At 31.4% G+C, this 15,580-nt stretch overlaps 2 protein-coding genes across 2 annotated transcripts in view; one reads left to right on the forward strand and one right to left on the reverse strand.

Moving 5' to 3' along the window:
* LOC139521850 (hephaestin-like) overlaps window positions 1–15,580 on the forward strand; it is a 331,235-nt gene that overhangs the window by 276,474 nt on the left and 39,181 nt on the right. The window lies entirely within an intron of this gene.
* Window positions 1–15,580, reverse strand: part of LOC139521852 (serine/threonine-protein kinase 32B-like) — a 65,997-nt gene that overhangs the window by 12,119 nt on the left and 38,298 nt on the right. The window contains exons 5-8 of the mRNA XM_071315512.1: window positions 8,947–8,984; window positions 6,669–6,758; window positions 3,232–3,335; window positions 94–210 (exon numbers count right to left, since the gene is read on the reverse strand). Of these exons, the coding sequence (XP_071171613.1) occupies window positions 94–210; window positions 3,232–3,335; window positions 6,669–6,758; window positions 8,947–8,984 (349 nt within the window). The remainder of the gene's footprint in view (window positions 1–93; window positions 211–3,231; window positions 3,336–6,668; window positions 6,759–8,946; window positions 8,985–15,580) is intronic.

The raw sequence follows: 15,580 nt of genomic DNA on the forward strand, positions 1-15,580 counted from the left end.
TGGTATATTTCTGAAATTGTATCTTACTGGCAAAATAAGCAAGCTTAAATTAAACACAGGTCTGCAAGAAAATTATCTACAATACATACTCACCCCTTTTATAAGATCTTTCACTCCTTCATGCATTGACTGTGAGTAGTGAGCTTTACATGTCATAAATATCTGCTTTATTTCTAAGATGGAGGTGCCTGTGTGAATATCATAAGGACGCTGAAAAAATCAAAGAAAAACAGAATTTAAATTAAAATTTTACAGTTTGTTCTAATGTTGAACTGTTGCAATGTTGTCCCAAGTTTAAAAAGGAAGGATGAATCCTATTAAACATTATTAACCAAGCAACAATCTTTTGGTGCCTATTCCAAGTCAGGAGCCTGCAGTACAATGAATGTCATTGAAACCACCAATTTCAACCACTACCCTAGCTGTATTCCATCTCATAATGTCCAATGTCAACCACTACCCTAGCTGTATTCCATCTCATAATGTCCAATGTCAACCACTACCCTAGCTGTATTCCATCTCATAATGTCCAATGTCAACAACTACCCTAGCTGTATTCCATCTCATAATGTCCAATGTCAACCACTACCCTAGCTGTATTCCATCTCATAATGTTTGAGGGCTAAATAGTTCATCTACTGTGTTACCAATGTTATTTCAACTGATCGGGCGGAGCTTACATTTGAATTGCATAAGGACAGTCTATTTGAAGATGTGTGTGATAAGGATGATTGCCGTTATAATTATTATAGATTTCTAATCACCTATCAGTGTCACCAAAGGTATTTACAAAAGAATGACTGGGCACTTCATTGATGAGCTTATCCTAAAACACCTATCTATAGATTGACTGGTTTATTATAAGCGAACGGTTAAACTCCGCCCAGTCAAGTAAAATAAATCGAGTAATATCAATAGCTTATCAACACTGAGATTGTAAGATTTATTAATTGTTCTACCAGTATAAATGTTATTCAAGTTGAAATTAGAGGCCAATGGTTTTCTCTTTTTAATTATTTTACTTTTTGTTATCCTGGGGCCCTGACTTAGATGTATGTATTTTGCTCATTATTGAAGGACATACATTAACCTGAAGTTGCTTAAATACATGACCTTTCATACCACTTACCTTACTTTTTTATTTCAGTATTATCTTAAACTTATGTCAGATAATGCCACTTACACTCACAAATCCACAATGACATAAAATAAACAATCATGAAATAGTCATGTGTGCAGTCCTTCTTATGTTTTCCATGAAAGTTCCAGTGACCTCATTTAGTAGTTTAATAAATCTAGGTCAAATCCATTTTACTATTATCTAATATCAATATATTGAGAATGCATTAACAGATATACTACAATACTGTGTCTGAATTAAGTACTTTGAAAATGAATAATAAACTATACAGTCTTACACTGTAATTGTAAAAATCCTTTTTCGTAGGCAATTGAAGTTCTATGGTACTACAACAACAGGGTTAAAACCAATAATATCAATTTGACAATTTCCTGGTGAGAGGATCATAAGATTACCATTGCAACTTCTAAATAATTTCAGAAGCTCTATGATGCATATGCTGATTTTCAATCTGTGTGGATTTTCAGAGGGAGAAACAATGTTTTTTGTTGATCGAGTACAATGAAGACTGTAGATTAAAGCTGCTTAACGATGATTTCAAATGGTGAGAAACATAATATCATAAACTTATATATTACAATACAGTGCTTGAATTACTTTAACAATATATTTGTAAATCCTTTTTGTGTGTAGTTTAGGTTCTTCAGTACTACAAGAACAGGGTCAAAACCAATAATATCAATTTAACAATTTCCTTGTGAGAGAATAAAAAGATTACCGTTGCATCTTTTAAATAATTATAGAAGCACCATGGATGCATACGATATTATGATTTATAGATTTTCCGATAAAGAAACAGATTTTTTGTGTTGTGGTAATTGAAAACTGAATAGTCTGCTGACAATTCATGTCAGATGGTGGGAAACATAACATTTGTCCAAATTGCTGTAACCTAGACCTTAGTCCTAGTGGCCTAACTATCAAAAGAGTTTCTATTTATATCACAGATAGGGAAAGATCTGATTTATGGTTCAAAATTTCAGTCTTTTTATAGAAATTTGACTTTCTTTGACTTTGGTCTTTAACACTCGTCCAATGGTGATCATCTACCAAAGTAAAAAAAAATCATTTTCGGTACAGATTTTTTTCTAGAAACCAAAACTTTGACATCCAGCTCAGACCAGCAAGTCAATAATCATTTAATTTCAAACAGAATTCATATTAAATTGTACTTGCAACTCTGCTTAATATGTACGCATTTTTCTTAATAAAACTTGTTGCTCTAAAAGCTCATAATGACAGAAACACCTTCCTCACTCTTCCAACATTTGTGCTTGGATGTATCAAACTTTGTACGTTACACTCTACTTTCCCTAACTAAAATAAATTTTAGTGTTGCAAAAAAATAAAGTAATATCAACCTGAAATAGGAGTTGCTATAAAAGCATCTATATTTGAAAATTGCAACTGTCACAAACTGCGAGACATTTCAATTAGAAATTATGTTACTTCCTTATTTTTCCACAATTTTTTTTTTATATTTCTAATTTTCCTTCCTGCACACAGTTGAAACGTGGAATTTCTGTCCATAATAGATACAAAAAGGAACCCCTATGTGAAATTGATAATTCAATTTCATTTTAAAAAATCTAATTTCCTGTAGTATTAAATTAAATCCTTGATCTATACATTAAATCAACAGATATTATATAATCAGATTCTGAATGGTAAATTATCAAATCTAAAAATAGTCATTATCTCAATAACTCTCATGTCAGGCTGCCAAAAAAGGTTTCAATTTCAAACTTGGTACAACTGTTTTTGATTTAATGTAATACATAAAACTACAGGGAGATAACTCTGTAAAATTCAGCTGAATGTTTTTAATAACGTTCTATTGTTAAGGAAATATTAAGCTTCTGAAAGATCAAAATTAGTGTTCATCATTTGAACAGCTATATATCCAATAATTTTTTTTTGGATAAAGTATGTGGTTCACTTTTTTTTTTAACATTTTTAGATTTTTTAGGGTCAAAGTAAACATATTGTTTGTTTTCATTTTGCTATGCTGTGTCACATGCTATAAATGTATGGTGTAATGGCAATACAGTTTTGAATTGAATTGTAATATATACAATTAATTTAATTACCCTTCCTTTCAGCATTTCATAGGCACAAATTCCAAGTGACCACCAATCAACAGGATAACTGTAGCCAGGACACTCATCTAAAGCACAGGCAAATACTTCTGGTGCTGTAACAAAATAAATAAAAACATCTAAATACACAGAGAGATGTAATAATAAATTATCTTTACTATATCTGTACACATAATTGCTATTTTTCTACAATGTTACAGCAGATTCCAGTGAGTGTGTAGCGAAAGGTAATATTGTTGGTTAGCTTGCTTGTTAGCTGAACCGTGAAGTGGTTATAAGGTCAGGTATACTACCCTCCTTTCGAAGTAGCATAGTCCAACAGACAGATCGATTGATCTTCTGTCAGATGAGTCTATTCTTAAAGTAGGGTTGTTTACCTTACCTAACAATGACTTCACGGTTCAGCTAACAAGCAAGCTAACAAAATATATTACCTTTGGCTACACCCTCGATGGAATCCGCTGTAAAGGAAACATATCACATTCTTTCCTGTAAGATTTTGACATCACAAGAGAAAATGTCAGATGTCATGAAATAAAAATGATCGTTATATGATGTCAATAGGTCAAAAGAACAAGTATTCTATTTAGCAAGTCAATTAATATGATTTCTCTTGCTCCAATGTGCCCTCTACCTTCTTCACTTGTTTTCAATTCTGATTTTGACACTCTATAAAAATTTCCTGCATAATCTATCAACAAAACATCCAGTCCAGAAAATTGTCCATGCATTTCACATCTTATATACTCAGGTTACTAAGAACAGACCAGTACTTATAATAGAACAGAAATAGATCTCAAACCTGGTCTAAAATGTTCTTTTCACATAAAATTCTTAGGAGTAAAAGAACTTGTATTAAGTCAATCATCAACATTTCAGTTTGTAAGATCAATTTTAATTGTAAATTCTTTTGTGAAAAGAGTGCCAGTTTTCCAGAGTAGGTTCAAAATGTTCTGTAGGAAGTTTTATGGTGTCTATTAGACATTACGGCTAAAAAAAATTCTAGAACCAAAAGTTATTTGTTTCAAAAATAAATAAACTTGATTTCTATATGTTGCTGATCTTTGCTGTGACATTGAAGTGGAATTCATTATGCTGTCTGGTGACAGAATCTTTTCTAAAAAGAAAAATTTGGTGCTCACTGCAGGAAGGAAATATTTTAATCACTAGATTGATTGATTGATTGTTGCTGGTTTAACACCATCATCAATAAGACAGTTGCTGTATATGCTGTGCATGTGAAGATGCTTAATACATATGTGTATTTATGGGGAGCTTATCCTTGCTATTATATATTATGCTGATATGTTGACATTGAGTACTTCTGAGAATGGTTTAAATTTAAATGCAAATATGTCACACATGTCTCAATGACATAAGCCCCTATAAAAACTCCTTCTTTTTACTTCAGAATTCTGTTAAAAAATCCCATCGTTTGAAAACAAATGTTGTTTTTTTAAAGATCAAAATGTTTCTTCATAACAAGGTCAATAAAATAAAATATAGCGCATCTGGATCTATTACAAATCCAAGATTTAATGATATTTAAAACATAGCCCTGGATCTATGACAAATCTAAGATTTAATAACTTTTAAAACATTTCATAACATCCACTTTAGGTCACTTGGGAGATCACATAAGAGTACATTCTAGGAATACGCTGGGTGGGTGGACAGACATATGAATCATATTTCAAATTTTCACATAAATTCAAAAGTAATAACCTTGATCTAATTCTATTTCCCCAACTTCCTTTGCTTTATATTTTTTTCCGTTATATATGGTTACATGCACTATAGCTCATTTCACAGTCGTCAGGGGCAATATCATAGTGATGCTATCCCAAATGAACCATTTAACTGACTTTTTTTAGTCCATGTAGGATTATGCAATGGTAAAAACATTTAAAAAGATCTGCTGTAGCATATGTCTTTGACATGTGTTAACCATGCGATTTTCAAAAAAAAAAAATCAGTTCTATTTCGATTTTGTTAAGGCTTTTTTTAAATTTTAACAAGAATGAGTCCATAGTACACGGATGCCCCGATCTCACTATCATTTTCTATGTTCAGTGGACCAAGACATTGGGGCCAAAACTTTAATTATGGCATTAAAATTAGAAAGATCATATCATGGGGAACATGTGAAATAAGTTTCAAGTTCATTGGACTTCAACTTCGTCAAAAACTACCTTGACCAAAAACTTTAACCTGAAGCCGGACTAACAGATGCACCGACAAGAAAATATAATGCCCCTCTACTATCGTAGGTGGGGCATAAAAAGAATTACCAGACATACATTAGAACCATAACTGCTCTGATAGAACTCTGGTGAATCTTAAGTTAGGTCAAGAAGAATATCCTGAGCAATACTGATTTAAAAGTGTTTTGAACTGAGAAATACTATCTTGAATATCCAAACATGTATTGAATTAGATCTTGATAAAATCTTAATTGATTTATTGAATACAATTTGGTTATAGATAATGATTTCTACAGTAAACTGAGGTCTGCTCAGAAATTCGGTTTAATTTTGTATTTTGAAAAAAAAGGCCAAATTATGGCAGCAATGAAAATCTAAACTGATAATGTTCTCATGAAGAGAAAGATGCATGTATGCAGCAAGCCATATGGATGGGAGAAAAAACTAACAGATGTAACACTAAAAAGACCAATGTATAATGTTCTCATGAAGAGAAAGATGCATGTATGCAGCAAGCCATATGGATGGGAGAAAAAACTAACAGATGTAACACTAAAAAGACCAATGTAGGGTAAAAACAGTAAACTGTAACAGTAAATTTTACAAATAATGCACATTTTCAACTTTTTAAACAACACTAATATGCCAAACGTGAATCCATGTTTTTTTTTATATTCAGAGACAGAAAATAACCTCCAAATTTACAAAAAAAAATCTGTAGTATTACTATTTGTAGAGGGGCATAACTCTTGAACAGTAAAAGTGAGGTCACCAAAATTCACACTTGATCTGTGTTTTGTGGTCATAAGCATTGTGTACAATTTTCATAACATTTGGTTGAGGAAAACTTAAGTTAGAGAACAGAAACCAAAAATCTACTTTTGCTTCTTCCACCAATAAAAACTGGCTGCCATGAAATAGCCATATGTGCTCAAATTGGCACTAAAAACACCAACGATCAATGTTGGTTATTTCAAAACAATGTCCACTATCTCTTTAATCAATTCAAACCAAGTCTTTTAAAACAGGTATATCCGTGTGACCTCCCCCACATTACATTTTGTATCTTCTTAACACTTCCATTCTATATCGTTTTAAACAAGTGCAGCACATAAATCACTCCGTCAAAATTTTGTATAGAACATTAACTGATAACCTGAGCTTTATAACAAAGCATAATTTGACATGATTACTGTAGTTATTTGTAATGCTTCGAGATATTACCCATATAAGGTGTTGTTCCTGACATTGAGGTTGCTAATTGCCCATCACTTAACATAGTAGCAATGTTGAAATCTGTTATATGTACATGACCTACAAATATAAATACAATAAATTGCTAATAATGGCTCTGCAATAAATGATGAGTTATATCTGAATAAAAAAGATGTGTGGGTAAATTGTTTAGAGACAGCAACCCAATTATACATAAAGAGGTATTTAATAATGGATAATAATCCATATCATATGTCATATATCATTATCATATTGTTGTTCTATTTCCTTGTTAAGTAATTCTTCTGTGGGAGTGATTTATCTAGCAACAGATGATAATTGCATAGGGAAACACTTTGAGTATATATAGATATAACTGCAATTGATTGAAACAGCTCAAAGCTTATAGTTTTGAAACCATTGCGATTTTTTTTTAATCAATTCTGGAAATTTAAATTAGGGGCTATCATGAAATTGTTTACTTCTAAGCAAGGTTTGATATTAGCAGAGGATAAATGATTTGGTGGATTTGGGTTATTCTTAAATTATGCAAAATTTTAAATATAAGGCTGTCCAGAAACCTCTTCCCCTCTGATCAATACCCGAAGTGTTTTCCAATAATTAAAGATTTCTGATTGATGTTTACATGCATGATTTAGGCTTTAAAAAGTTTGCTTGCTGATTTTATCAAATTTACCCAAATGATATGCACAAAGCCTTGCAGTTATTGTACTGAAATTGCAAAAATTGCCAGTTTGAATGGTTTTACACTAGTAATTTTTGGGACCTTTTATAGCTTGCTGTTTGGTGTGAGCCTAGGCTCCGTGTTGAAGACCTTACCTTGACCTATAATGGTTTACTTTTAAAAATTGTGACTTGGGTGACTTGCATGGAGAGTTGTCTCATTGGCACTCATACCACATCTTTTTATATCTATTGTGTTTGTCATGGTTTCCACAAAATAATAAATTCAATGACTCAAAAATCACTTCCTGGAAAGAATAGTGTACTGAGTCAATGAATTTAAGCAATACTATTAAGCTTAAAGCTTTTTAACTAGATTACAATAAATAACAGGTTTCTACTTTCAGTTCGACTGAGAACATCATTCAATTACATTCAATACTTAATGAAGTTTATGTTGAATTATTAAACATTTCCTTGTTCAACTTGAGTTTCGTTGTCACAATAACTAATCGAAGGTGACGTAACTTTCAATTAATTATTATGTACTTTTTCCCAAAACGTGTTCATGCAACTGATCTTATTGAAGTCAAAAACAAGGTTATGTAACTTATATAAAAGTTACTTGCTTGAATCTACATTGAGAAGTTCCCATGTATAGTTAATATAAGTTGTGATTCTGTGGCATTCTCATAAATGGCATCTTTGCTAGCCAAGGATTAAGATCCAGCCCCCTCGACAAAGGTGCAGAGGAGGGAATGAACCGTAATCCTTGCCTAGCAAATATGCATATATGGTAGGAAACCAATAACTTTGACACAGAAAATCATTTCATAATGTTGTGCTACCAAAAATGGTTGTCGGATGAACAGAGTGAAAACTGTAGGGCTCCTGCATGCCCGATCAGGGGCCCTTAAAAGTTGGATAAAGTATTACATACTTATAAATTTAACTTTCAAGAACCAGATTGGTTAAGTTGTTAATATGGCATATCCCACAAACGAATTTCCTAAAGTGGGGTCACTACTCTAAAACTGCTCAATAATGTTTCAGAAACAAATTAAAAATATAAGTAGGACAATTTTGCCTTTCCTTGCATTAGACATACCCAATTTAGCTACATCTATTGTTGGTGCATTAATGGATCGCATAATCTGCTGAAAATAGCTTGGAGTGGGAGGCTAATAAAATTGTAGGCAAAAAGTTTTCTAAGGTCATAAAAAACTTTTGAAATTTGTGACAATTAAAAAAGAAAGGAACATTTTATGAAAAACAGGTTTTTAACAATTTATTTTTTTAGGACTTACATTTTGTGAAATATTAGGACAAATACTAACCAGTGGTGAATGAACTCTGCTTTTATCTAATATATGGCTTTAGAAAAATGTCAAAATACAATTTTTAAACTTGTTATGAAATTTGGTTATACGTATGTCTTAAGTTCCAAAAAGCCATATAACTGAACACTTTCTTAAATTCTACGCCTTAAAATCTTTCGTTTAATTTCGCTTTTTGACATTTTCTCATGTCACAGAAAGCACTTATATAGTGCAGTCTGGCCTACAATCATATAAAATCTAACTATCATTTGCTGTGACATTACCTTCTTCATCTAGTAATATGTTGTCAGGCTTTATATCTCTGAAAATAGAAAAATGTTCTAAAAATGTCCGTGGATCAATACAAACTGAACCGCCAGTGGTAATATCTTTCAAAATCCAGTGCTTCGTATGTAGACCTGATATTTACGGAATATTTAATGAAATCTTAGGAAGAAAGATAAGAGACATTTAACAATAGAAGTTAAATTATGCAAATAAAATAACAATACTTTTAGATAAATTATTGAAAATACATCACTTAAGCCTCTCAACGCGATACTACAGTGATCGTGTTATTTAATAATGGAATAATCAGGGAATAAACTTGTTATGTCCATAAGCAATAAATGTAGCAAAATAAAGAAACAGCAGCGACTCATTTCACAAAAAAAAAACCCAAAAAATAAGAAAAAATACTTGTAGGTCATGAACATTTATGTATAACTTGCAATCAATTTTTATTGTAAGATTTTTTTGTGAAAATGGCTCCCGTATTGTAAGAATATTTTTCAATCCACCTTTATCTGCATACAAATCATATAAAATAAGAAGATGTGGTATGCTTGCCAATGAGACAAAAATCCACCAGAGACCAAATAACATAGATCAGTAATCAACTATTGGTAACTGTACTGCCTGCATCAATGAGCAAACCCGATACAAGACATTTCTTTTATAATTAAAGAACCTTAGTGAGCACGCTCACATACCCCACGTCCCCACATAGTCATTGGAGAAATTAAATAAGTATAAGGAAAAAAAATTGTATAAGAAAAAATACTGAATAATAATTTCCTGTCAATATACACATCTACATAGTATGTCCTTATTATCTACAAAATTTCATGAAATTCTGTTGTGTGTTTTCAGAGGAGTTGAGATGACAAACTGTTGCAGAAGTACATTGAAGTAAATAAGTTCAAAGGGGCATAACTCCTAGAAAAAAAATTGAATCGTAATTTCCTGTTGATATGCACATCTACGTAGTATGTCCTTATTATCTACAAAGTTTCATGAAATTCTGTTCTGTGGTTTCAGAAACGTTGAGATGACAATCTGTTGAAGTAGTACCTTAAAGCAAATAAGTTCAAAGAGGCGTAACTCCTAGAAAAAAAATTGAATCGTGATTTCCTGTCGATATGCACATCTACATAGTATGTCCTTATTATCTGAAAAGGTTTAATGAAATTCTGTTATGTAGTTTCAGAGGAGTTGCGATGACAAACTGTTGCAGTAGTACATTAAAGTAAATAAGTTCAAAGGGGCGTAACTCCTAGAAAAAAATTTGAATTGTAATTTCCTGTCGATATGCACATCTACATAGTATGTCCTTATTATCTGAAAAGGTTTCATGAAATTCTGTTGTGTGGTTTGAGAGGAGTTGCGATGACAAACTGTTGCAGTAGTACATTGAAGGAAATAAGTTCAAAGGGGCGTAACTCCTAGAAAAAAAATTGAATTGCAATTTCGCGTCGATATGCACAACTACATAGTATGTCCTTATTATCTGAAAAGGTTTCGTGAAATTCTGTTGTGTGGTTTGAGAGGAGTTGCGATGACAAGAAACAGGACTGACGGACTGACGGACGGACGGACGGATGGATGGACGGACGGGTCAAAAACATTATACCCTCCGCAACTTCGTTGCGTGGGGTATAATTAAAGGATAATCTGGTTGTATGAGACATCAATGAGCAAACCCGATACAAGACATTTCTTTTATAATTAAAGGATAATCTGGTTGTATGAGACATCAATGAGCAAACCTGATACAAGACATTTCTTTTATAATTAAAGGATAATCTGGTTGTATGAGACATCAATGAGCAAACCTGATACAAGACATTTCATTTATAACTAAAGGATAATCTGGTTGTATGAGACATCAAAGAGACAGCAACCCAATGATATAAAAAAAAAACTTTTTTTAATGAATAAAACCCCATAACTAGTAAACGTAAAATCTGAAATTCATAAAAATTGAATGGAAGCTTACCTCATTAGATATAAACATTTCTCCAAAATTTCAGGAAAACTGCTCAAAGCATTTTTGAGTAATTGTCTGAAAACTTGAAATCCCCCTTTTTGTAATGAATTAAACCCAAAAACTTGGAAACATTAAATTGTATATAAGATTTGATTGTTTTCAAAGACCAGTATGTTGACCACTATATGTCTGGTTTGTTTTGTTTTGTGTTGTTTTGTTGATGCTTCATTGACAAAGACACAACAGTTAATTCTTCTATGGTTCGTTATACATGAGGGGGATAGGACCTTTATTCAGGACTCCGGGATCGGGTGTTTTTAAGCTCAGGATTTCAGGATTGAACCTTTCAGGATCAGGGAATTCTTTTTTCGAATTTCGGGACCTCAGGATTTCAGGTTTTTAACCCCGGGATTTCGGGATCAGGACCCCTCCTACCCTCCCTCATACATGTTATATAAGAATCATATTGGCAAAATTTTTAATTTCAAATTGTATCTATTTGAAAGCTTGAAGTCATTCATGCACAATAAAATATTCTCACGATATTCAGAGATCTCATATGACTCCAATGACTAAAAATTTCATTCCATCTTCAATCACCAACATTACATGATAATGAAATATCATATATTTATATTCTTCTTTCATATAAATATGAAGGATGATAATGATGATGGATTTACGGCTGCTTAATGTCCAGCCGCAAATTAACTGCATATTCAAGGTGAAAACATGATGAATTGTGAATCTTAACCTTGCTTTGTACAAGACCAACACACTAAGCAGAATTGTTAATGTGCTAGTTCACAAGGACTCAGTCTGCACGGTTAGCCACTAGTCCGATTCCCCTGACTAGTAAAATTTCATTCAGACTAGTAAGTTTTTGCAAAACTTTGTTTTGACCAAGAAGAAAAATGTTGGAATATTGGTCTTCGGACTAGTAGCTGAAAAAGTTTTTGGTGCAGACTGCAAGGTATCAACAATCCACATAAAGACATGTAACCCTACTAAGACAGATTATTTCTGCATTCCCTATTATTCTGCACTTTTTGTCTTTTATTTTTTATTCAGTAAACCCCATCCAGACCCTCATATATTCTTACTTAGATGATGTAAATAGTTATATGAAGATGTGGTATGAGTGCCAATGAGACAACTCTCCATCCAAGTCACAATTTGTAAAAATTAAATTTAGTATATGTCAAAGTACACCTTATAACTTATGAACCACATCAACAAACAACAACTAATGAACATCAGGACATATTAGAGAAGATCCAAGATTGACACATTTAACCAAGTTACTTTCCTCTACTTATAAAAGTCTCTGTGAAACAAAATTTGCTTGCAAAAATTGTTTGGTTTACAATATAAAAGACAACATCAAAACTGCATTCCTCTCAATTAAAGACAAGGACAAATCAACAATTGGTCCACAAATGATAGCCTTGATATTGAAAAAAGGAGTGCTGACATTAATGCCATATCATCTATACTAATTTGACAAAAGTGCCACAAAATGGTAATAGCTAATAAAAATACTGGTAAAAATACAATAGCAAAAGAAACGTTATTAATTTAATAGAATGATGTATGGGGAATGAATCAATATCCAATTCTAGCTCAGTACTGACTTAACTGTAAATTAACGAGAATGTAGTATCTTTGACACATAAGAAAATCATTCCTATTGACAAATTATTGGTACATGATTATACAGTGTCACTGAAAATGACATAACTTCAAAGTCAAGATCGTAATATAGTGATTATACTAAAGTTAATTCGTTTGGCCGCCTAGTGTTTATTTTGTATAGTATTAGATCCAGAAATAAACGTTACGATAAACAAGTTTGGCGTAATAGCTTTTCAATTCTTAACAAGTATTAATGTATTTTACTATATTTTTCGTTTTTTATAAGTAACCTTGAGTAACCTTGAGTAGATATTTCTAAGAACAAACACAAATGATATCACCTATCTTATTGAGTTCATTTTTGTAAAAGACAAAAGGAAAGATTATCTAATTAGAACTTTAGCTGACAAATAACAAAAAGCTTAGAGGCTATTAAAATAAAGTGATATGCACATATAGAAATATTCAGGCTGAAAGTGTTTTACAGGAGATTCTTCAAATCACATCTCTCTAATACTATCGGTACATGGTATTCTATAACTTACTAGAAGTAGTTATCATGCTTAATGATGGAACCAAAAAGTAAAGAAAGTAGAAAGGCTGCGAAATAAACTCATCATAAAGATCTGTGTAAAGGACTATGATCAAGTCTAGTTTTTATCCATTTATACAAATGACCTTTTTTTAATTCCATTATTTTTACCCAACGTAAAAATATCCGTGAAAACTATAAATCCACGAAATCAACACATAATAACAATTTCATGCCTATGACATAACTATATTGTCCATGATTTTATTTTATTACATGAATGGTATTTTCTGTCCATATTTTACCTGTAGCTCTTGTCTGTTTCTGAGTAGCTTTTTGTAGTGATGTTTTTTTTATTTCTGACTTTTGAAGTGTTGTTTCTTAATTCAGGTTTTTTGAAGTGCTATTTCTTATTAAAGTTTTTTTGAAGTGCTATTTCTTATATAAGGTTTTTTGAAGTGCTGTTTCTTATTTAAGGTTTTTTGAAGTGCTGTTTCTTATTTAAGTTTTTTTGAAGTGTTGTTTCTTAATTCAGGTTTTTTGAAGTGCTGTTTCTTATTTAAGTTTTTTTGAAGTGCTGTTTCTTATTTAAGTTTTTTTGAAGTGTTGTTTCTTAATTCAGGTTTTTTGAAGTGCTGTTTCTTATTTAAGTTTTTTTGAAGTGCTGTTTCTTATTTAAGTTTTTTTGAAGTGCTATTTCTTATTTAAGGTTTTTTGAAGTGCTGTTTCTTATTTAAGGTTTTTTGAAGTGCTGTTTCTTATTTAAGTTTTTTTGGAGTGCTGTTTCTTATTTAAGGTTTTTTGTAGTGCTGTTTCTTATTTAAGTCATTTTATTTTTGGCTTTTTGCAGTGTTGTTTCTTTTTATTTCTGGCATTTAGCAGTGTTGATTCCTACTTCAGACTATTTGAGTCTTAAGTGCTGTTTCATATTTCAGGTCTATTAAATTAAGTGCTGTCTCTAATTTTGGGCTTTTTTACATTCTATTTCTTATTTGAGGCTGTTTACAGTGCTGCTTATAATTTCAGGTTTCTGAATTGTTATTAAGAAAAAAAACATGGAATTTGCATGCATTTTTGGCAAGTATAACCCACTCGTCTTATAAGATATTTTTATGTCCAGCAGGTCCAATAAAAATTTAAAATTACATTACAATTGAACAAGAAGGGACTGTTGTCAGCCAAGATGAATTGGAAAATCCCTTACATAGTGATATGTAGCGAAAGTTATTGTTGTACACACAGACTGACAGACAAAGTGACAAGGTGGTTGAACTTATTCCACCTACTCTATGAGTGAGTGGATAATAACTCTTACACACTTATTTTGAGTACAAAAAAAATGTAATTATAAAAGTTCTGTTTACTTTTTTATTTTATCACAAATAGGACATTGAACTTTTTGATCAATTTAATTCAAGTCTTCTTTCTAAGAATACTGTTTGTCTCATATTAGTCAAATTAAACGTTATTTACTCCATTCTGGATTAATTTTTCAGTATAAGGACACTTCCTTCGACTGATTATTTTTCTCTATATATTAAATGACCCTTAGGATATTTTTACAACTAGTTCCGATCTGTTTTTATGGAGAAATATTTGATTGGTTACTATGGTAATAAATGAAGTGGTCTTTAAGATTTACAATAGTAGTTTGTCCTCTAAGGAGCAAATTTGTGATATAAAATTGATTTTATTCAAGAAGTCATCAAATATGTCAATTATTTTACACATAAATTTACTCAGTGACCTATATATAAAGGTCAATATCATCAGCTTATGGACATAAAATCTCGATATATTTCAAAGTTGATTTGTTCTTGTGATTGGTAATAACAAAATATTAAACCTGGACATCACAGATAATCCCATAAAAAGTCAAAGAAGCAAAGCTGTAAATATTGAATTAATTACAATCAGATTTCTGAACAAACATCTTCCCTCGATCTTCATTGATCTTATACCATCTGTTATTATAGATCAGCATAAAGAAGACAAATGTTAAAAAAATACTATCACAGAAGTTTACTTACTGGTAATTATTTACAAGTTTTGTTTTTCACTATGTTTGGATTTCTTTTTTTTCTCTATTTTCTATGAGTACACCTCAATATTTTCTCCATTTTTACAATCCTCAGTCAACATATATACAATAACTGTCAGGAATGAGATTTCCTCCTACGGTCATAGTCATTAATGTATTTGGTCGTATAAAGTATGCAGTTAAATTGTGTATATTAAGCACCCCTTTTCATCCACTCAAAAGTGTGACAATAACTTGTTTTAATTGGTCTTTTATGTTTTATTTGCTCTTTGACACTGTAATGTGTATAATATTGACATTGGTAATGGTACAACTATATTTGTAAGTTTAAATGTAAAACAGTAAATGCATAATACCAAGATCTGTGAGCATTTCTGACTAAAAATTTAAAAATGTATTATAAATATCAAAGAGCATTAATACCAAAAATGCCAAAAACAA

Source organism: Mytilus edulis, chromosome 4 (genome assembly GCF_963676685.1).
Source record: "Mytilus edulis chromosome 4, xbMytEdul2.2, whole genome shotgun sequence".
Taxonomy (NCBI): domain Eukaryota; kingdom Metazoa; phylum Mollusca; class Bivalvia; order Mytilida; family Mytilidae; genus Mytilus; species Mytilus edulis.